Genomic DNA, 23,368 nt, shown 5'->3' with positions numbered 1-23,368 from the left:
TACCTGGAGAATTTTCGTATTGAAAGTTTTTAATTACAGCCTCAGCACTTTTCTTTTTTTTTTTAATAAAATAGAGAACATTAGAGCAAAATATTGTTCTTTTGGATCATCACCACAATTTTGTGTGCGACCGTCTAACAAAGATATTGTATTAAACGATATAAAATAATAACTGTTATGCCGCTAAATTAAGAACAATCAGTTGTTGGAACCCAATTCTCACCATAAACATTGAAAGAGAGAACCACATGATATACAGCATTACTTAAATTTGTCTATTTTTGATCACTTGATGTTTGGAACAGAGATCTTCAAAATATTCTAAATAATTTAAAATGGTACATCATATCCAATAATTCCGATCATTAGCGTTAAAGCCGCATCTTTCAAATTTAACTTTAAAATCTGATGGGTTAAAAATTTCATAGGCATTCAAAAAGACAGCTGAATAGTTATAAAACCTTACAGATTTATGCTTGTAAAATCATGCAGATCAATAAAGACATCTTGCAGCTGAACAGCTGAATAACTATAAACTCTGCTCACCAACTCGAGCGATTTTTTTTTTAAAAGGCCACCTGAATAAGTCACTGTGAAATAGGACATATTTGTCCTTTTTTTCTTCTAAAAATGGTCCATTTCTAAGTTGACCGGACATTATACCCCCGACTCAAATTAATGCGCACACAATCTAAATTGAAGCGCACACGGAAAAAAAAAAAAGAAAGCAACAAAATACACACTTCCACAATTCAAATCATTATCACCAGGAACAAATACTTAAATGCTTATGACAAGTCAAACCCTTAAAAGGTCAAAAAAAAAAAAAAATCCTTAAAAGGCACAAAATATATCCCATAGATCCACTTATAAAATGAAGATATCCAGACCATTTGAGAGCACGAATAAATAAGATAAATCTTCTTTTTCCTGGGTAACTCAACAATAATAGCCTGATAAGTTCCAGTAGTTTGAAAATTCAGCAAGATAAGGAATTGCTTTCATCACTTCATCCGTCAGAAGCCGCTTCACAGCTCATCAGCATGTGTAGCAACGTGGGTTGGGTAGCTACAGAGCACATCAGCCCATGTGCTTTGCCCAACCGTGAGTTTTTTCACAACTGAGACCACCTCCTCAATGCTTACACGGATCTGTTCCTTGCTGTCCCTCTCACGTATGGTCACACTAGTAGCCGAATCAACAGTTATGGCAAAGGGGACACCAAGCTCATCCGTCCTGGCATAACGTTTCCCTATAGACGTGCCTGCAGAAAACACCAGCAAAATCGTAATTTATAAGCAGCTTAGTCTAATGCTGAATCATATGAACCACTAATCCACTGATGCGGACTTTCAAAGCTACAATTTCTGCATAGTGTTCTAGGTAAGTAGACAATCACAACAATCAGTATATTTAAATGTCATGCAATCATCTACCAAACTCTCAATCCACAAGGCAAGTTCTAGCGGCCTCACAGTAAGTTGATGATAAAACATTTGAGAACCTACCAGTAAGATTAATTGGGAAAAAAAAAACCTGTCTTAGAATCCATGGGAAGAGAAGTAACATTACCCACCACAGCCTATGAAATAATGGCATTCCAGAACTCTGACTAAAACCGGAGTTTAGTTATTATCAGATGCTAATATTTTATAGGCATACCTGTAGCATCCAATTTATATGAGATCCCAGCCGCCATTAGTGATTCAGCTATGAGTTTGGCCACTTCATCAAACTGCTGAGACTTGATTAATGGGAAAACAGTACACTTAATCGGAGCCACTAGAGGAGGGAAGCAGAACACATTCAGCCGTTCATCCTCTGATCTGCCTGGTCTTGTGTAGAAAGAATGCTCAAAGAGACAGTAGATTATTCGTCCAATACCAAAAGATGGCTCAATCACGGATGCGGTAAAATAACCCATTTGATGTTCCTTTCTTTCCATACTGATAGATACCATGTTTTTCTTTATCACTACCGATTTTCCAAGTGTACAGACTTGGAAGTCCACCTCTCCTTTATCATCAAAAGCTTCTTTCATTTCTAGTGCTTCTTTTTCACTCATGGCCTATCCAAAGAGCTTGTTAGAAGCTATAAATGAAAAGGATAAGTAATTAGCAGCATGGAATATGTGCAAAGGTTACCTCCAATGCTTCAACAACCATTCTTTGGTTCCCCTTAAATGCAAGATCTAGTTCTTCTTTTGATGGGGTAATAACTAGCTTCTGAAATTTATTTAAAAAATCAAACAATAAGCAAGTTGAAAATAGGAACGTCAGTATCTTCTGGACAATAGATAGAAAAAGTGCAACGTAACTTCTGCAGCAAAGTATGGAGATCAGTGATTTGCCATTCCAAATGTGGAATTAGACATTAAAAAAAAAAAAAAGTGGGAAAGAAAATCCTACCTCCACCTCTCTAGGTTCTAAGGACTTCGCACAGGCAAACAGAGGGACACAACTTTTCTCCTGTTGAACAACATAATAAAATCATCATACTTCACAATCAATCTACAAAGCTTTAATCAGCCGATAGATAAAAACTAGAATAAATAATCGATAAGAAGAGCGAAAGCTCTGGCGAAAGAATGGCATGCATAAGCATAAGAAGATTGTGTTTCTATGCAACTAAAAGTAAACAATAGCTAAGATGGTTCTCTCAGGTAAGGCTGGACAAGACATGAAAATAACAATCAACTTTTGAAAAGAGGCACAGCCATGAGCTTGTAATGTTCTAAAGAAGCAAATCTGAAGGCCATTTACAGAGGTTGAGCAAGCCGTTGAAACCCAGCTGCTGATGTTCATAGTTAAGAGAGGAAACAAAAAATACCAAAGAGAAAGTGGAGTAGATAGCATGTTTAAGATTTATCATATTTTTCTAGCAAAAAAAAAAGATTTATCACAATTTCTTCGACAGTTTAATTTCCTCTCCTCACTCTCAATGCCACACCCTAGATACCGCTTCTTGACCCTATCTCATTTCAATTATAAGATATATAACTAACAAGTGAAGCCTAATAGCAGGTCAGGTACAGGTCCCATAATAAATGAGTTGGTATGGGTTTATTGTTTTCAAACGTTGTGGGTTGTATGGGCTGAGAGTTTTAATGACGATCCAAATTCAATCCAATCACAAATCAACCAGACCCAATGCATTGCTAACTAGTCCTCGCACTTGTTTAAAAGAAGAATAGTTTTGTAAGAGGTGCATAAGATTATAATTTGTCACAATCAGAACTCATCACGGCATTCTTAAGCGCAAACAGGTCTTGATTACATACCGAATGAGCTCGTAAATCATAAGCAGATCTATCAGCAATCCCAACACATTCAATCCAGCCATAGGAGCATTCTATTTCCGCATCCCAACAGTCTGCAGCATAGTGAGCCATCTCATTTGGCAGATGCTGCCTGAAGCGCAATCTATCTTTGTCAATTCCCAGACGAGTCAAGAAAAGATACACCCGTCCTATGAAATAACCAAGTGTCTCATTGTTGATTATTCCCTACAAAAAGAAATTAAAACAATATTTAAAAGAAACTAAACCAAATGAAGAATAGAGATGTCAAAATAAAATAAAGGTAAAGGAAGAAACGATCAGCACAAAGGTGATAATAAGGTAGCCAAAGAAACCAACCTTTGAAACAGCTTCACTAAGGATCATTGACTTGGCTGATTTCCCAGCTAGTTGCTCCTCCCTGGGGAACATCAAAAGCTCCAGGTTGGCAACATGAACAAACTTCGGGTGGGATTTGTCCTCAGGATCCACAAAGTGCTCTATCTCAGCTAGTGTGAACTCACGGACTCTTAAAAGACCTTGACGAGGTGAAATCTACTCATCATAGAAAATAAGTTATGTCAGACCGACAGTTGAACATGAAACAAAGGCCTGTAAGTCTGTAACATGAACAAGAAGTATAGGAGACAGAACGCTCATGGTTTCTACTAGCATAACTTTTGAATTAAGAGAATAGCATCAAATATATTTAATTATTCGCCCAAATTACTGCATTTCTTTTCCTTCAACTGAAAAAAGCACAAAATCATCTCATACTCTGACAAAATATCAAAAATCAAAATGGGAGAAACAAGATCTGATGAATAATAAAGCGAAGCCTTGCCACAAAAAAAAAAGAATTCACTTTTCCAACGTTACAGAGGGAACATGTCTATTTTAGCAAATGAGGAAACAGTGCAATCATTCATTCAGTTCTTTAAACTGACAGTTATATCACCAGAATCGAGATAAAAAATGCATTAAATTTTCAACCAATCCTCAGCTAATTCAGTAAAATTTGATAATGATTGTTTACGCCAAGAGCTTTTGGTGGGAAGCTTAAATCAAGAACTAGGTTGGTTTGTCATCAAAACTCAGTTGCCTACTACATTAACAACGTGCTCCACAACAAAGTTAGCACAATGTTTGCCATTTGATCTAATTATTTTTCCTTCATAATTCAGTTGTGTACCTCATCCATACTGTCAAGTAGTTAATTTCCCAACCATTTACAAGCATTGCTGTTTCCCTGTACTGCTTCTTCCAGTTGTGCAGCAGCAATATCACAAGTACAAAAAATTTAGAAATGAAGCACCCCAGAGCAAAATTCTTGCAATTAAAAATTCATAGAACAAGAATGTCTCTACAGAAGATTGTTTATGAAGATATGGCAAATGGTGAACCTTCAAACCTGCAATTGAAGGTGCACCATATCCTAAGAATCTCGTCGAGAAGGTTTCAAGCATTGATGATCCAACGCTGGAGCAGCTTCCAAACAATCAAGAGATGAGTAGCAATCTCTCAAGGGTTGTGACCATATTACAGCATTTTGACGATCTATTTCTTGTTGATTTTGTGTATTAATGAAAGAATACCATCAATCAGATGATCAAAAGCTTTATGGCTGAAGATCCAAGGGCACCGAAACAACCAGTTGAGAATACAATCACAAGAAAATTTAATATTAATTTCCATCATCGAGTCTTGGAGATGCAGAGATGAATCAAAAGTGTCAAAGCAACATCAAGATCTCGAGCATGACATCCATGCAGTGGAAACAAATCATAAAGTCAAGGGCCTAGATCAGGCAGCAAATTTTTTCATTATGATGATCTAAACCCTCATCCAACTACTTGGAGCATCAATGGACATATTGGAGCATCAAAATTATTTAATGGTCCAAAATTAATCGTGTATCAAGTTTCTATTTGTTTAACATTTAATTACAAAAATGGATATGAGATTAAATTGGCCCTTAAATTACTTGACCTACAAGTTACTTGGGTTCTAAGTTCCATGTTTTGTAATATATGTGATTGGTGGGTCCTTGCATGTCTTTTTTATTAGGTTACTTCATCCCCAAGTCACACAGTGTATCGGCAAATAAAAGGGTGGTCATGAGTTGTATTGTATGAGTTTGTGAAAGTGATTTCTCTCCTCTCTCTCTCTCTCTCTCTCTCGCCCTACCTCTAGTGTCTTTTATTCCCCTCTCCCTATTCATCTCTCAACTCCTTTACTTCTCATGTATTTCCCTTCTTCAAAAACCTGTGAATATATGTATTATTGCCTGAATTAAATTTCAAGTCAACATCAAACCTTCTCCTTTAATCCTAAAACCCCTAGAAACTTTTTTTTCTAACAACAAACACTATCCCTAAACCCTAGGATGGACCTAGAAAGCTTCCCTCTTTCCTTCAATCCATTAAAGTGTTCATTCTGCCCAGTTTTCTGCAATAGAACAGCAAGGCAACAAATTAGCTATTCCCCAATTCCTCCCACCATGCTATTGCAGGTCATCCCCTAAGTTGTCCTACATCAGTACGCATACAAAGCAATATCTCACTTCACATATGCATTCGAACCAAGGTTCGCCGTACCGGTACCGAACCCCGTACCGGTGCCGCACTAGTATAGACGTACCGAGTGTCGGTACGGTACGGTATGCGGTACGCCAGGCGTACCGACATTGGTGTATCGATACCGGTACCCATCGGTACGGGTACGGTACGCTCCGTACCGACCGGTACCGATCGATACAGCGAACCTTGATTCGAACTATTCTTTTATTAGAAACCACAAACCCAGGTTCTTTCACAAGTTAAATGACCAAGAAAGCCAAGCGATCTATAAATTCAAGCTAAAGCAATACAAATATGTAGTGCTATATCTTTTTCTTATTTATGTGCTGGGTAGCATCCAAATTTTACAAATCAAAATGTCTTGAAAATGTTGTTTATTACTGATGAGTGGTAATACAAAATATTTCTTGTACTACTGAATGCGTGTTAAAATGCTATTTTACCAAATATAATGCAAAATGAAAAATCCAATGACATAAATGAAGTAGATAGACTAGAGAAAGATTGTCTGTTGTACTAAGTGGAGCTGCCTATTCAGCCACCTAGGCTCTAGGGCTAAGCTATTACCTAGGGTCACTTGGACAGTTTGACAATCCGGATTTCCTAACTTTGATGGAAAGGCAAAAAAGTAGTCATGAAAATAAATTAAAAGAAAATTAAAATACAGTAAAATAGGAAGAGCACAAGAAGAGACAACAGTGATCACCCTAGGCCGTATGGCTAAACTATCACCTATTGCCTAGGCCGTATGGCTAAACTATCACCTATTGCTTGGCCAGTTAAACAACCATGATTGCTTAACTTTTATGAAAAAAGCAATACATCTATGGAAATAAATTGCAAATTAAAAAAAATGAGAAGAGATTGTAAACCAAGGTGCCGAATTTAATAACTACAAGTTGCAGCCAATTTGTTTTCAAATTTGTAAGTTGTCCTTCTCATATAAGGCCCTGTTTGGGGGAGCTTTTGGAGGGCCAGAAAGCCCTCCAAAAGTACTTTTAGATGAAAAAATGTGTTTGGTAAATTTTTCAAAAAGCTGTTTCAGCTTTTGCGGAAAACTGTAAACAGCTTTTGGGAGGAAGCTCCAATTTGGAGCTTTTGGGAGGAAGCTGTTTCAGAGAGAGAGGTCCACGGTGCCTCCCCTTACAGAGAGAGGATCTCTCTCTGTTACAGAGAGAGAGGATCTCCCTCTATAACACAGAGAGATCCTCTCTCTGTACGCTTAATGATCTCGCGGTCCACGGTGGACCGCGAGATCCTCTCTCTGTTGCAGGGAGGGAGTTCTGGTGGACGGCGAGCTCTTTTCCCTCTTTGTTACAGAGGGAGAGAGAGAAAGAACAGAGAGAGAAATCTCTGTTACAAAGAGAGATTTCCCTCTGTGGTTCAGGTGGACCAAATTTTTCCTCTCTGGTTCGGGTGGACCAAGTTTTTCCTCTCTGTTACAGAGAGAAAGATTTGTATTTAGAATTTTAATGGAGTTTGGTAATATTATTGTTGCCTTCTAACTTATGATTGGATCATTCTCTGTCAGGTACTGTCACCTAGTGGCTCAGAAATTTGCAATCTCCATTGCACTTTGAAGTTTTAAGAAGTAAGAATACTCCTTTTATCCTTAATTAGCCAAAATATTTTTTGCTTATACTTTTGACTTAAAATCCAAATTACTACTTACATTGTCATTCTTCAACAAAATTCACTGCTAGTGATTCCAAGAATGGACATTTGATGAATATTGAAGCATGTTTTAATTAAAAGATCTTACACCTTATTGTCATTTTAGTGGTGCATACTATTGTTACTAATACTTCCAATATTGCCAAGAAGATATTGGGTACTCAACATCGTATTTGGCTAATATTGGGAACTTGACAATGTAATATGTTTTGAGTTTTTACACAGCAGCCCAACATAGAAAAGTTCTGGCTGGTTTTATATAACATGTACATGGCTTGGGTTGGTCATATTGTACCCATCAAACATGCAATGCATTCATAAAGATTTGTTTATTATAAATTGGCTGAATAGTGTGGGGTAGATTATGAATCTTATGTTTTTTCATATTATTAAAATTCTCATGATGTGGGCACCTCAAAATCCTCTTAGAATACCTCCTTGCAGTACAGGAGGTACTGCATTTAAATCCCCCACTGGTTCCCTAGAGATCCAATGAAGAATAATGTTGGTGGCTAGTTCTTGTTGGCCTGAGCGTAGTTAGTGCAAGCAACAAAGTGCAGTTAGGCACAGGTTTACATAATGCAGCACAATGTATGGCTTCACGCAATTTATAAACAAAATGAATTTTAGAGCAAACGTTATTTTCCTGCCTTTGGTTTCCTATTAATCTGATCTTATTTCCAATAGAAAGAGAGTCCTACAAAATCTGGAAGTTGAAATTTAAAAAGAAAGGAGATCATGGTACGTAGGCAAATTTTTCCTGAGATCATGGCAAAAATGCTGCTACCTAGTTAGGAATGGGAAGAGTAAGTTTATACATGGTAATGGCAATTTCTTTATTTAGTATCATAATAGCCATCCATCAAATCCTTGATTCTATCAAATAATTGACATTCATTAGACATAGAGTTCTATTAAGAAGACTAGCTTGACCAAATACAGAGAAAGTATACAATAAAGAGTACATGGGTCTTCTAAGACTAGCCTCAAAATGGTCAAGAACATAGACGAAACCAGTAAAGCCTGAGATCCATTTAAGAACTGTGCAAGCTGGTGAAAATGCTTATAGTCATGGAATGCAGTACCGGCCCGTACCGGCCGGTACGTACCGGTCCGGTCCTAGACCGGTACCGGAACCACAAGAAAACCGGTATCTCCGGTTTTCTTGTGCGAACCGGCCGGTACGGAGCCCGTACCGGTCGGTACCGGCCGGAACCGCTTGGTACCGGCCTCGTACCCGGTTCGCACCGATACGAATTTTTTTTTTTTTATGAACCACAGCGCGAGAAGCTGTGGTTTTTGGCTCGTGGTACCGGCCGGTACTGTACCGATACCGGCCGGTACGTACCGGACCGGACCGGTACCGTACCGGTCCGGCCCGCCACCGGTACGCCGACCGGTACCGGTACGCCGGACCTTACTTATAGTTCTATCAAATAATTGCCTCTTATTGCATGCCTTGTCTAATATCTCATTGTTTTTCTAATATGCTTTACAAGGTGTTTTATTCATATGAATGAAATCATGACTTATGATTGACAAAATGTTTCATGTCTTTGTTGTTGCATTGTAAGAAGAACAAATGTCTAAGAAGAGCCAACATACCCTTGCTGGTCCATCAACCCAAGATGAGAAGAAGAGGAAGGCCATTTGGAATGAAAAATTGATAGAGGAGTTTATCGATATATGTATTGGTGAAGTTGAAGCTGGTAATCGCCCAGGAACACATTTCAATAGGTTAGGGTGGGCCAATATAATTAAGAAATTCAATGAGAAGACAGGAAATCAATATGACTACAAAAAATTTAAAAATAAGTGGGATAATCTGAAAGCAAATTGGAGCATTTGGATGAAATTGGTGGGAAAGGAAACAGGGCTTGGATGGGATCCTGTTAGAAATACAATAGATGCACCAGATGCATGGTGGGAAAAAAAAATGCAGGCACATGTACCACTAGTTTAATATTTGTAAGATTTTTTATACTAACCTATAAACTACTATTGACAACTATATGTTGTTAACTTGCAGGAGATTCCTGATGCAGCTAAGTTTCGAGAACGTGGTCTACAACATGCCATAAAATTGGATAGGTTATTTAGATGTACTAGTGCCACTGGGGAGGGGGCCTGGGCACCAGCTTTACTGGTGCAGGAGGATGTTGAGGACGCAATTGAAGTATATGAGAGGTTGGATGGGGTTAATAATGATACATTTGAGGGCTTAGGTGACTCAGATGAGGACCATCATATGATTGCATATAAAATTGATGATGTTCCCACTGATAATTTTAATGTTAACCTTACTCTTGCATCTGATGCTATCCAAGAGAGAGGAAAGAAAAGAGTTAGCTCTACTTTGCATGAAAAGAAATGCAAGAAGGTTGGGGGTGCTGCACAACTATCTCAGCAATTGAGTCGTCTTATTGATGCAGTGGAGAAGAAAAGTACAGTGCCATCCAAGATGATTGATAAACCTGGACGTAGTATCGATGAGGTGATGGACGTAGTGCATATGATGCCTGAGATGGTAGCACAATCTGAACTGCTTTTGATTGCTGCTGAGGTGCTCCTTAAAAGAGAACATCGAGAGATGTTTATGGCACTCCGAGATACCAATCTTCGAATTGAATGGCTCAAGCGAATGTCAAACTTACATAAGTAGTTGTTGACGTACTATTATGGCAATATGTTTTGTAGTTTTAATTATGAACTTCTATTATAGAATGATGATGGACTATATGTAGTTGTGGTATCTCTTGGATAATGTATCATGGATGCTATTGATTTTATGGATATTATAGATGTTATGATTTTGTGATATTATATGTATTTGCATTATATGTTTATATATCATTTGTTTTATTTGCTACAGATGTTTTATTTTTTGCATAATATGTTTTCTACAGGTATGGGCAGCATTGACAATAGTTCTGAGGAGAATTATTCTAGTGAAGATGAGATAGTTGATGATGATAATTATAATATTCTACTAACTGCAACTATTGGTATGGTTACTGAATATTACACAAAATATATTGAAAAGGAGCCTTGTAGGACCTCTTATCAAACCGGATACAAGTTTGTATCAGAAATTTTACATGGCAATCCATATAGATGCCAACAACAATTTCGAATGGAAAAACATGTATTTATTAATCTATGCATGGAATTGAAAATCAAATATGGTTTAAAGGCTTCTAGATATATTCCTGTTGAGGAGCTGGTGTCTATGTTTTTGATGATTCTAGGACATGGGTTTGGGAATAGGATGGTTCGAGAAAGATTTCAACATTCTGGAAAACAGTTAGTAGATATTTCACTCATGTTTTAAATGCTGTTTTAAGGATGTCCAAGGATATTATTAGCCCGCTGGATAAAGAGTTCAAAAATATTCCAAGTAAAATCCGCAATGATCATCGTTGGTGGCCTTATTTTAAGGACTGCATTGGAGCAATTGATGGCACCCATATACCAGTGAAAATTTCTCCATCCAAACAAGTACCATATATTGGCCGAAAAGGGATTCCTACACAAAATGTTATGGCTTGTGATTTTGACATGCGTTTCACTTTTGTTTGTGCTGGATGGGAAGGTACTGCTCATGATACTCGTATTTTTTTAGATGCTATACACAGTAAAGAGCTCCAATTTCCACACCCACCTAGAGGTATGCATTTTAATTAAATATATTATAATATAGACGTATGCATATTAATTAAATATATTATAATCACAAGTATACTTTTTTAACTTTCATTAAATATATTAAAATACTAACTCATATATATATATATATATATGCAGGTAAATATTATTTGGTGGATGCAGGATATCCTCACATATTGGGATATATGGGGCCTTACAAAGGGGAGAGGTATCATTTACCAGATTTTCGACGTGGAAGTCAACCAAGGGGTATGCATGAAATCTTTAATCATGCACATTCCTCCCTGAGATGCACTATTGAGAGGACATTCAGATGCTGGAAAAGTAGATGGAGAATGTTGAGTACCATGCCCAACTTTTCTTATCATAAACAAGTCCAAATTGTGGTGGCTTCCATGGCTATTCATAATTTTATTAGAAATCATGCAATCAAAGATTTGGAGTTTCAGCCTTATGATGATAATGAGGATCTACTCCCTTCTGATTGCTTAGAGATTAATGAACCACAGGAAGAACTGAGTGCAGAGCAAAGCCAAATATTGGGTAATCGTGAGATGGATATTCTGCGTGATCATATTGCTTCTCAACTTATAGCTCGTTGACTTTTGAGTGCATTAATATGTTTTGTTAAATAATTTAATATTATGTTATATTACCAAATATTAATTTACTCTAATAATTATATTACTATTATGCTATATTAACATACTATTATTTTATATTACAATAATATTATACTATATCGTATATTTATGTATTAATTTATGTTATGTTTTATTATGTTCTGTTGTATAATACTATGCAATGTCCTTTATGGTAATTTTGTCATACAAAAGTACTTTCTCAGTTTGTTTACCAAACACAAAACAAAGTACCACAGCACTTTACGAATGTAGTTACCAAACAGCAAACAGCTTTTTATAACAGCTCTACTTCAGACAGCTCTACTTCCAACAACTCTACTTCCAACAGCTCTACTGCCAACAGCTCCCCCAAACAGGGCCTAAGTCATACAAAAGCTCGAAATATCATTTCTGTATGTATGATTGAGAGAGCACTTATGCTAACTGTGATGTAACTTTGAGAGAAGAAATTAAGATATAGCACATTAGTTGACCATCTAGCTAGATAACATCGAAGATCAAGGACATAAAGGTGATACATTAAGGCTCGTATTTTCTAAAAAAGGGTGTTCATAACTAGCCACCATATAACACTAGACTCTTCTTTTTGTGGCATTTTCAATTTTGGTGGAAAAGGTGCGCTGATAGCAAATGAACAGGTGTACAATCGGAGAAACATGGAGGAAAGAGCATAACCAAATTTGGACTCTCGGACAGCCTACAATCACGTATAAATCGATGATGATTTGTCACTGCTACTTTAAATTATGAGTCTACATACCCATTGGAAGAGATGGCTAAAGTCATCCTTCCAATCCACTAGTACTCATTGTGTCAAGGGTTACTCCTTTTGGTTCAAAGCAATCATAACAAGAACCACTATTCCCATCATCATTAAGTTGATTAGAGATTTCTTCAGCCACACAATAATTAGAAAAAAAAGAAATTGGGTGGATAAAATAGTTTCACATAGAAATTACACTAACATATCATGAATTCAACAATAATACCAGATTATTTTGAGGAAAAAATCACTTCAAGGCATTGTCATATACTGCAAAGTCATTCCTACACAGAAGTGACTTATCAAACACTAAAATCATAAGATTACATGTTGCCAATCTAGTGGTATGAAATCTACTAATGTCTGTCAATGTTGTAATTGACACCCTTCAGTCATTCAAATCGGCATCCCTCTTCAAGTCAAGAAGGAAGAAGGATCACCTTACATGAGGAACCAAGATGAAAATCACTAAATTGAACTCATCTCATGAAAAGGGAATTCATTTAAGATGATATTAGTTATAAAAGCATCGTGCCAATCAAATAGCACCCTTCATGCCTCATTTTCACCCAAGATTTTAAGTTTCTGCCAGAATGGATTGCTTTAGGCCAAGATCATATTGAAACTGGCCTCCAACTTCCATTTTCAATCAACTTCAAAGCTTCTGCCTGATGTTGGCCAAAACTAAAGATAGCAATAGAATTTTTTAAAAAGTTATATGTTAGTGTTTCCAATAATAGAAAGGTCATTTTTTATTTATTTAAGTATACAGGCTATATAACATCAATTTTCAATACTTTTTCTTTTCTTTCCTTGAGTTAAAAGAGATATAAATTTAACCCTTGATAGATTAAAACATCCAAGAAACTCTTATTATACTACTAAATCTAAGGCCCAATCCAACGAAATTGAGCATGTCTATCATTGAAGCAAGCAATCAGGTCTATATAATTCAAGGCATACTCTATAAACAAATTGGAGCATCAACATAAGCATATTGAATGATTACCAAATGCCATCAAAATTTGATAACCAATGCCATCTCTCTATTGATTTTATCCAATTCAACAAGAGGCGAGAGTCATCAATCAAAAAAAACTAAAAGGCCACATGGCTATGGAATTCAGGAGCATGTAATCGAGAGAGAGCCTCTAAGGTTCTACAAGATTTGGAAAGAGATTGGATAAAATAGGACTTTAACATGGTTTAAATTAGGGGACAATATTAATCTTTAAGGAAAGTTTCTTAGAGCAACTAGATAAACTAGAACACAATCCCCATAAAGTACACTAAGAACCTTATGTATAATTTTGCAAGTTGCTTAAATTTGAATTTTCAATGGTGCGCTTGCAGACTGATTTCGTAACAACTAAATATTTCATATGATACAAAACAAATTAGCCTATCCCTATAGGTTAACTGCACTGAAGCCATATTTTGCATCTAATTAGGTTAAGCCAACAACTTAATTATCCCAAATTTCCAATTCATGTTAAGTCTTTCTGCATGCTATGGTTCAAGTCAATAATTTGATTGGATGAGGCCCTAAAATTCATGGTGTCAACTCGTGTTAAGTTCACATATGCCAATACTAGGGCCTGAGCAAACAGCAATGAAAGAGTTATCTTTACTTAACTTGGGATACTCAACCCATAGAATAGACAAGTCAATTAGATGAGACCTAGTATGTGATCAAGCATTAAAGAAATGCATCCACTTTCTAATAGCAAAAAGAAAAGAAATACATCCACCAAGAATCATTGTTAGTGCATGTATACTAAAACACCAACTTTTAACATGTATAAAATCACTAACAAGATAATGCAGCTCAGATCTTCATTACACATGGCAGTTTTGCACGATATGATCTTCTATGCCTAAATGCACAATTTTATATCCACAGTAAAGGAAGAAAATGGAAGCAAACAAACCTCATTTCTAAATGCCTGCCCAATCTGAGCTGCTGCAAATGGAAGCTTCTCGCCATTGTAATTGTACAATTCCTCAAAATCCACGAAGATACCCTGTGCTGTTTCTGGCCTCAAATACCTACAATCCACAGATAATCGAACGGCAACTAAATACCAGACACCAATCGCTGCTAATTAAGTACATAGCATGTGCAAATTATCTCACCCAGGAAGCATGCCCGATGGGCCAATCGAAGTCTGAAACATGAGATTGAAGGGGTATGGATCAGAGATGTGGTTCCCGGTATCAGGTGATCTGATATCATACTCCTTCAGCTTCGCCCCTATCTCTTCAGCAGAAAGATCGTCCAACACCGTGATGACATGCTTGAACTCTGCAGCCTTATTAGGCGATAATGTGAGGTCCTTTTCGAGTTTTCCCTTGCAATAGTCCTTGAGTAAGTGATCGGCACGGTAGCACATCCCAGTCTTCTCATCCTTCACCATCAGGTCAGTGAATTTATCCACATGACCAGATGCCTTCAAGACTACCTCTGGCGTGAGACAGGGACACCATACCTCCGACATGCGCTCCGCCGAAACAAAGTGCTAAAGAAAACAGATCAAACATATTATTGTAGCATTCAGTGTACTAGCAGTTATGTTTTGCCTTCAAAATAAAACAGTGTACAAACATATAATTAAGCATTCGATCCATGAGAAAAAAATATTCTCTTTTCAAAATTAAACAGCATAAAACGAACAACTCAGCATTCAAACTACGAGGAAAAGGATGCAGCGAGCAGTATATACCAGCAAAAAGAATCAAATGTAAAGATAAATTCCCAAATAATGATCACCATTGTCGCTGAATGTAAGAGTTTAAATATCGTTACAAGCTTCGACTGATGCAATCTTAAATATAAAGAAAAAAAAAACTAATTATCAGGTACTAGTTATAGAAATTTGTTTAAAAGTTAAGTATCACCTATAAGCATTTTAGACACACAATGGGGGGAACTTGTTTTCTCATTTGTGGGTAAAAATTTCAAGAAACAAGTTTAACGTAACCGTATCGAATCCATAGGGGAACAAGACGTCTTGATGGCGTTACCTGGCGCCAAAAGGCAAGGACGTTGGACTTAACGGCGCACCCAGGAGGCCCGTAGTCGTAGAGGCCGGCGACGCCGCCGTAGATCTTGAAGGAGGGGATGTAGAAGAGCCTCCTCTCGAGCGTGTTCACGACGGCCTGCCGAAATGCCTCCTTGTTGCTGCCGTTGCCAATGAAGGCGGACTGGAGTCGCTTTGCGGCGACACCGTGCTCCACCTTGAGGACCTTGTGGGCCTCGACGGTTATGGCGAAGGGGACACCAAGCGTATCCGTCCTGGCATAATGTTTTCCTATAGACATGCCTGCAAAATACACCAGCAAAATCGTAATTTATAAGCAGCTTAGTCTGAAGCTGAATCATATGAACCATTAATCCATCGATGTGGACTTTAAAATCTATTGTTTCTGTATAGCGTTCTAGTTAAATAGACTTGTATATTTCATCGCATCAGCATAATCATAACAATCGGTATATTTAAGTGTCATGCAACCATCTACTAAACTACCGATCCACAAACCAAGTTCTAGATATCTAAGAGTAAGTTGATGATAAAACATTTGAGAACCTAACAATAGGATTAATTGAAAAAAAAGACTATTTTAGAATCCATGTGAAGAGAAGTAACATTACCCGCCACAACCTATGAAATAATGGCATTCCAGATTTCTGACTAAAACCGGAGTTCAAATATTTATCAGATGCTGATATTTTACAGGCATACCTGTAACATCTAATTTATGTGAGATCCCAGCCTTCTTTAGTGATTTAGCCATGAGTTTGGCCGCTCCATCAAACTGCTGATACTTGATTGCTGGATAAATGGTGCGCTTAATAGGAGGGATGCATAACACATTTAGCTGTTCATTCTCTGAATAGCTTCGTCTTCTGTAGAAAGAATGCTCAAAGAGACAGTAGATTATTCGTCCAATACCAAAAGATGGTTCGATAACAAACGGGGTAAAAAGCCTTTGATGTTCCTTCTTTCTTTCCATACTAATAGATACCATGTTTTGCTTTAGAAGCACAGATTTTCCAAGTGTACAGACTTGGAAGTCCACCTCTCCTTTATTATCCAAAGCTTCCTTCATTACCAGTGCTTCTTTTTCACTCATGGCCTATCCAAAGAGCTTGTTAGAAGCTATAAATGAAAAGGCTAAGTAATTAGCAGCATGGAATATGTGCAAAGGTTACCTCCAATGCTTCAACCACCATTCTTTGGTTACCCTTAAATGCACGACCTAGTTCTCTTTTTAATGGGGTAATAACCAGCTTCTGAAAATTATTTAAAAAATCAAACAATAAGCAAGTCGAAAATAGGAAAGTATCTTCTGGACAATAGATAAAAAAAAGTGCAACATAACTTCGGCGGCAAAGTATGGAGGCCAGTGATTTGCCCTTCCACATGTGAAATTAGACACATAAAAAAAAGTGGCAAAGAAAATCCTACCTCCACCTCTCTAGGTTCTGAGAACTTCTCATGAGCAACCAAAGGGACACCACTTTTCTCCTGTTGAATAGCATAATAAAATTATCATACTTCAGCATCAATCTACGAAGCTTTAATCAGCCGATAGATAAAAACTCGAATAAATAGCCGATAAGAAGAGTTTTAGCGAAAGCTCTGGCAAAAGAATGGCATGCATAATCATAAGAGGATTGTCTTTCTATGCAACTAAAAGTAAACAATAGCTAAGATGGGTATCTCAGATAAGGCTGTCCAAGACATGAAAATAACAATCAACTTTTGAAAAGAGGCACAAAGCCATGAGCTTGTGATGTTCTAAAGAAGCAAATCTAAAGGCCATTTACATATGAAGCAAACTAGTAGAAAAATTGCAAACTAGTGTAAAAAGGGCACCATTATATATTGGTCTTAGATAACAGAAGGTTTGGTTTCTTATTCAACATTGTTTTCCATTTACTCTTCATACGTGTGGCAGTTTCTGATGAAGACCAACCAACACCTGCCCCAACTTGCCCAAAATAAACAGGATTGGTTTTCAGCCCCAGATCCAACAGGTTAACAGAGGTTGAGCAAGCCCTTGAAACCCAGTTGTGGATGTTCATAGTTAAGAGAGGAAACAAAAAGTACTGAAGAGAAAGTGGAGTAGACAGCATGTTCAAGATTCATCACATTTTCTTCAACAGTTTAATTTCCTCTTCTCACTCTCAATGCCACACCCTAGATACCTCTTCTTGACCTATCTCATTTCAATTATAAGATATATAACTAACAAGTGAAGTCTAATAGCAGGTCAGGTACAAGGTCCCATAATAAATGAGTTGGTATGGGTTTATTCGTTTCAAACATTGTGAGTTGTATGGGCTGAGAGTTTTGATGACGATCCAAATCCAATCCAATCACAAATCAACCAGACCCAAATGCACTGCTAACTAATCCTCTCACTTGTTAAAAGAAGAATAGTTTTGCAAGAGTTGCATAAGATTATAATTTGTCACAATCAGAACTCATCACAACATTCTTAACTGCAAACAAGCCTGGATTACATACCGAATGAGCTCGTAAATCATAATCAGATCTATCAGCAATCCCAACACATTCAATCCAGCCATCAGAGCATTCTATTTCCGCATCCCAACAGTCTACAGCATAGTGAGCCATCTCATTTGGCAGATGCTGCCTGAAGCGCAATCTATCTTTGTCAATTCCCAGACGAGTCAAGAAAAGATACACCCGTCCTATGAAGTAACCAAGTGTCTCATTGTTGATTATTCCCTACAAAAAGAAATTAAAACAATGTTTAAAAGAAACTAAACCAAATGAAGAATAGAGATGTCAAAATAAAATAAAGGTAAAGGAAGAAACGATCAGCACAAAGGTGATAATAAGGTAGCCAAAGAAACCAACCTTTGAAACAGCTTCACCAAGGATCATTGACTTGGCTGATTTCCCTGCTAGTTGCTCCTCCCTGGGGAACATCAAAAGCTCCAGGTTGGCAACATGAACAAACTTCGGGTGGGATTTGTCCTCAGGATCCACAAAGTGCTCTATCTCAGCTAGTGTGAACTCACGGGCTCTTAAAAGACCTTGGCGAGGTGAAATCTACTCATCATAGAAAATAAGTTATGTCAGACCGACAGTTGAACATAAAACAAAGGCTTGTAACACAAAAAAGAAATATAGAAGACAGAACACCCATGGTTTCTACTAGCATAACTTTTGAATTAAGAGAACAACATCAAATATCTTTAATTATTCGCCCAAATTATTGCATTTATATTCCTTCAACTGAAAAAAGCACAAAATCATCTCATACTGAGACAAAATATCAAAAATCAATAAGGGAGAAACAAGATCTGGTGAATAATAAAGTGAATCCTTGCCACCAAAAAAAAAGAACTCACTTTTCCAATGTTACAGAGGGAATATGTCTATTTTAGAAAATGAAGAAACAATGCAACCATTCATTCAGTTCTTTAAACTGACAGCTTTATCACCAGAAAGGAGATAAAAAATGCATTAAATTTTCAACCAATCCTCAGCTAATTCAGTAAAATTTGATAATGTTATTTACGCCAAGATTAGCCTAATCCTATAGGTTAAATGCGCTGAAGCCATATTTTGTATCTAATTAAGTTAAGCCAGCAACTTAACTATCCCAAATTCCCAATTCATGTTAAGTATTTCTGCATGCTATGGTTCAAGTCAATAATTTGATTGGATGAGGCTCTCAAATTCATGGTATCAACTTGTGTTAAGTTCACATATGCCAATCCAAGGACCTCAACAAACAGCAATGAAGGAGTTATCTTTATCTAACTTGGGATGCTCAGCCCATAGAATAGACAAATCAATTAGATGAGAACTAGTATGCGATCAAGCATTAAAGAAATGTATCCACTTTCTCTTAGCAAAAAGAAAAGAAATACATCCACCAAGAATCATTGTGAATGCATGTATACTAAAACACCAACTTTTAACACATATAAAATTGCTAACAAGATAATGCAGCTCAGATCTTCATTACACATGGCAGTTTTGCACGATGTAATCTTCTATGCCTAAAGGCACAATTTTATACCCACAGTAAAGGAAGAAAATGGAAGCAAACAAACCTCATTTCTAAATGCCTGCCCAATCTGAGCTACTGCAAATGGAAGCTTGTAGCCATTGTAATAGTACAGGTCCCTAAAATCCACAAAAATACCTTGTGCTGTTTCTGGCCTCATATACCTACAATCCACAAATAATCGAACAGCAACTAAATACCAGACACCAATCGCTGCTAATTAAGTACATATCATGTGCAAATTAACTCACCCAGGAAGCATGCCAGATGGGCCAATCGAAGTCTGAAACATGAGATTGAAGGGGTATGGATCAGAGATGTGGTTCCCGGTATCAGGTGATCTGACATCATACTCCTTCAGCTTCGCCCCTAGCTCTTCAGCAGAAAGATTGTCCAACACTGAGATGACATGCTTGAACTCTGCAGCCTTATCAGGTGACAATGTTAGGTCCCTCTCGAGCTTCCCCTTGCAATAGTCCTTGAGTAAGTGATCAGCGCGGTAGCACGTCCCAGTCTTCTCATCCTTCACCATCAGGTCAGTGAATTTATCCACATGACCAGATGCCTTCAACACTATCTCTGGCGTGACACAGGGACAATCCATCTCCAACATGTTCTCCGCCAAAACAAAGTGCTAAAGAAAACAGATCGAACATATTATTGTAGCATTCTGTGTACTAGCAGATATGTTTTGCCTTCAAATTAAAACAGTGTTAAAACATATAATTACGCATTCGATCCATTAGAAATAATATGCTCTTTTCAAAATTAAACAGCATATAACGAACAACTCAGCATTCAAACTACGAGGAAAAAGATGCAGCGAGCAGTATATGCTAGCACGAAGAATCAAATGTAAAGATAAATTCCCAAACAATGTTCACCATTGTCGCTGAATGTAAGAGTTTAAATATCGTTGCAAGCCTCGACTGATGCAATATTAAATATAAAGAAAAAAAATCTAACTATCAGGTACTAGCTATAAAAATTTGTTTAAAAGGTACGTATCGCCTATAAGCATTTTAGACACATGATGGGAGGAACTTGATTTCTCATTTGTGGGTTAAAATCCCAAGAAATTAGTTTAACGAAACCGCAACGAGAATCCATAGGGGAACAAGACGTCCTGAAATTTATCTATTTTTTACAGAATCGCTCCACTAGAGAATCTTAGTAGAACTGGATCGGATCGACTTGCTGGAGCTTCATTCTCCAAAGTACAATTTTGTAAAAGCTCTGCTACTCAACGGCTAAGGTTTTGACGGCGTTACCTGGCGCCAAAAGGCAAGGACGTTGGATATGATGTCGCACCCAGGGGGCCCGTAGTCGTAGAGGCCGGCGACGCCGCGGTAGATCTTAAAGGAGGGGATGTAGAAGCGACCCTTCTCGAGCGTGTTCACGACGGCCTGCTTGAACGCCTCCTTGTTGCTGCCGTCGCCCTTGCTGCGGACGGCGGTCTGGAGTCGCTTCGCGGCGGCGTCGATCTCGTCCTTGGAGACGCCGGGGCGGAACTTGAGGGCCCGTACGCCCTTGGACTGGGCGTCGACGGCGGTCTGCTTCTCGGCAAGGGCCCGCCGGAGGTAATCCTCGAAAGAGGCCATGGGCGAGGGGCTCGGCGCGGCGGAGAGGAGGCGGCGGCGGAGGATGAGGGGGAGGAGGGTTTTGGATGGGATTAGGGATCTGGAAAAGGTGGGGAACGATAGGGTTTTTTATGGTTTTTGAGTGGACCATAAAGGGTAGAGGAGAGACTTGCGTGGAAAAAGCCTTCGGTTGCAAGCCAAGATGACTCAGTTTGCTTGTTGTTTGTTTTCATTATCAAAAAAAACATAGGTTGAGCTGCAAGGAAGTGAGATTGATCAATGAGAATTAATTTATTATAATAATACTAATGATGTATAATTACTTAATATTATATTTTATAATTTGTATTCATGATAATATAATGTTACTTTTAAAATAATTTTGTAATATAAAATAATATTTTTTTTTTTTGTGGGTTGGTTGCTTAAACTGCTCTCACATAAGCACAGCCAGCTACATTACATCACTCTCAAGAAGACTATATAAAGCAAAGGAACTTAAGATTGCTGGGTCCAAAGAAACTCTCTAGAATGCCTAGCAGTGAAAGAGGCAACCCAATGAGCAGCGAAAGAGGCGACACAATCAGCAGCTTGGTTTGCCTCCCGGAGGACGTGCCTGACCTGAATAGCCCAGCACTCTCATAGCATCCGCCGCATGTCGCACAGAAACGGGTGTTCCACCTCCTCCCGTCTCTCCGCATGAAGGTGATCAATCAAGACGGCAGATCCCCCTCCAGAATAATCCCGTCGAATTCTAATACATGTATCGCATGAGATAGTCCCTCTCATGCAGCTCTAAGCTCTACCCCAAATGCCGAGGCCTCAAAGGAACGACATCCCCCCACAGCAACCAGTCTGGCGCTACGATCTCTGATCACAAATGGCACACCTGCCCAATCTCCACTGGCGGGCATGCTCCTATCGAAATTACCTTAAGATAGCCGGGGAGTGGAGGCTCCCAAGAGAGAATAATAAACTTGGGCGCTATGGAAGCGGAGGGGGGATCACAGATGTCCCAAGCCATCACCGGTGAATTCTGCTCGAATGACTCACAGGCCTCCATAGCCTGATGGAGAGCCCGTTCAACAGCAGACCTCAAAGTGCCCCTTCTATTCTCAAAGACTCTGATAGTCATATCATTATTTTCACTATCAACACAATTATACCATATTATAAGGTATATAATGTCTTAAACATATATTCAATGTCAAAGTGTTTGTAAATTGTGCATTGGGAAGAATGCAGTATTTTTTGGGAAACGCGACACCCTTCGATGTTGAACCATCGGAGCACAACTTTACAAGTGACCACCATAAGCTTGAAGACGAGTTTAGGCTCAAAAAGGCTCCACCCACCACCAGTAACGCTCAACAAGTCAGCCAATAACATTGGTGGAGTGATCATTGGCTCTGGCGCGGCGTTGACGTTTCTGAAGAGGGAGGCATTAAGTATGTTGGTTCCAGATCTTAAAAAGGTGATAGATTTAGACCGCACGGCAAGCGACAAAGCTCTAAATTACAACGATGTGTTGTGCTTCCTTGGGAGCAGGGAGAACTTGGTGGAAGAAATATTTACGGCTCCAAAGCTATAACACTCCAAACTAACCTGCATGATAAAAGATGCAAGAAAATTTTATTTGCCCGCTTTTGCCATCTGTTCCAAACTTTAATATCACAACCTCTCCCAATCCCTCCAGCATGGAGATTGGCCACTAGAGGCTGCTGTGGTGGTCGCACCCATTGAGAAGGTTTCCTCCATCTCCTGGTGTGTGTGTGTAAGCTGCACCTTAGACTAGACAATCTGCAGTCCTTCATTCGCCTCAACAAGATGGTCGGCTCTTGTAGCCAACAAAATTAGCGTCGATGAGACATCATTGATATTTCTACGAATGTCATTGTCGGTGATGGGAGCCAAAATGGATCGTCCTACTCCAGCGTGGAACCATCCGATTTCTGCCGAGCGGGCCAGACCTCAGAGCCAAGCAGGCCAGGCCTCGGCCCCGCTAAGAGTCAGGCCGACTTCGGACTCCGCCAAAAGCTGACCTGACTTCGGCCAGAGGCTGGGTTGACCTCAACGCCCGCCGAGCCGACCTCGCCGAGCACATACCGCCGCCATAGCCCTGCTCCGAGTTC

The 23,368-nt window shown here is 38.5% G+C and overlaps 1 protein-coding gene across 1 annotated transcript; it reads right to left on the bottom strand.

Annotated features, from left to right (window-relative positions):
- Window positions 1–736: 736 nt before the first annotated feature.
- LOC103699146 (glycine--tRNA ligase, mitochondrial 1-like) lies at window positions 737–21,390 on the bottom strand. Its single transcript, XM_039122672.1, has 17 exons — window positions 20,928–21,390; window positions 19,908–20,290; window positions 19,703–19,820; window positions 18,495–18,689; window positions 18,138–18,362; window positions 17,073–17,132; window positions 16,817–16,897; window positions 16,347–16,740; window positions 15,628–15,926; window positions 14,740–15,122; window positions 14,535–14,652; window positions 3,638–3,832; window positions 3,281–3,505; window positions 2,409–2,468; window positions 2,145–2,225; window positions 1,663–2,068; window positions 737–1,264 (listed from the first exon to the last, which is right to left on the bottom strand). Exons 1-17 carry the CDS (start codon window positions 21,255–21,257, stop codon window positions 1,029–1,031), a joined length of 3,789 nt encoding a protein of 1,262 aa, XP_038978600.1. The 5' UTR covers window positions 21,258–21,390; the 3' UTR covers window positions 737–1,028.
- Window positions 21,391–23,368: the final 1,978 nt, after the last annotated feature.

Source organism: Phoenix dactylifera, unplaced genomic scaffold, assembly GCF_009389715.1.
Source record: "Phoenix dactylifera cultivar Barhee BC4 unplaced genomic scaffold, palm_55x_up_171113_PBpolish2nd_filt_p 001663F, whole genome shotgun sequence".
NCBI lineage: Eukaryota > Viridiplantae > Streptophyta > Magnoliopsida > Arecales > Arecaceae > Phoenix > Phoenix dactylifera.
Note: the sequence above shows the minus strand (reverse complement) of the source record. Positions and strands in the feature narration are given on the sequence as shown.

What these genes read in the sequence shown, in the direction of transcription:
- LOC103699146 (XM_039122672.1), bottom strand. Translation starts at nt 21,257, where the DNA reads ATGGCCTCTTTCGAGGATTACCTCCGGCGGGCCCTTGCCGAGAAGCAG. An exon ending in CCATCGGGCATGCTTCCTGG is followed by an intron (nt 14,653 to 14,739) that starts GTGAGATAATTT and finishes TGTGGATTGTAG; the next exon opens with GTATTTGAGGCCAGAAACAG. An exon ending in ATGATTTACGAGCTCATTCG is followed by an intron (nt 2,469 to 3,280) that starts GTATGTAATCAA and finishes GTTGTTCAACAG; the next exon opens with GAGAAAAGTTGTGTCCCTCT.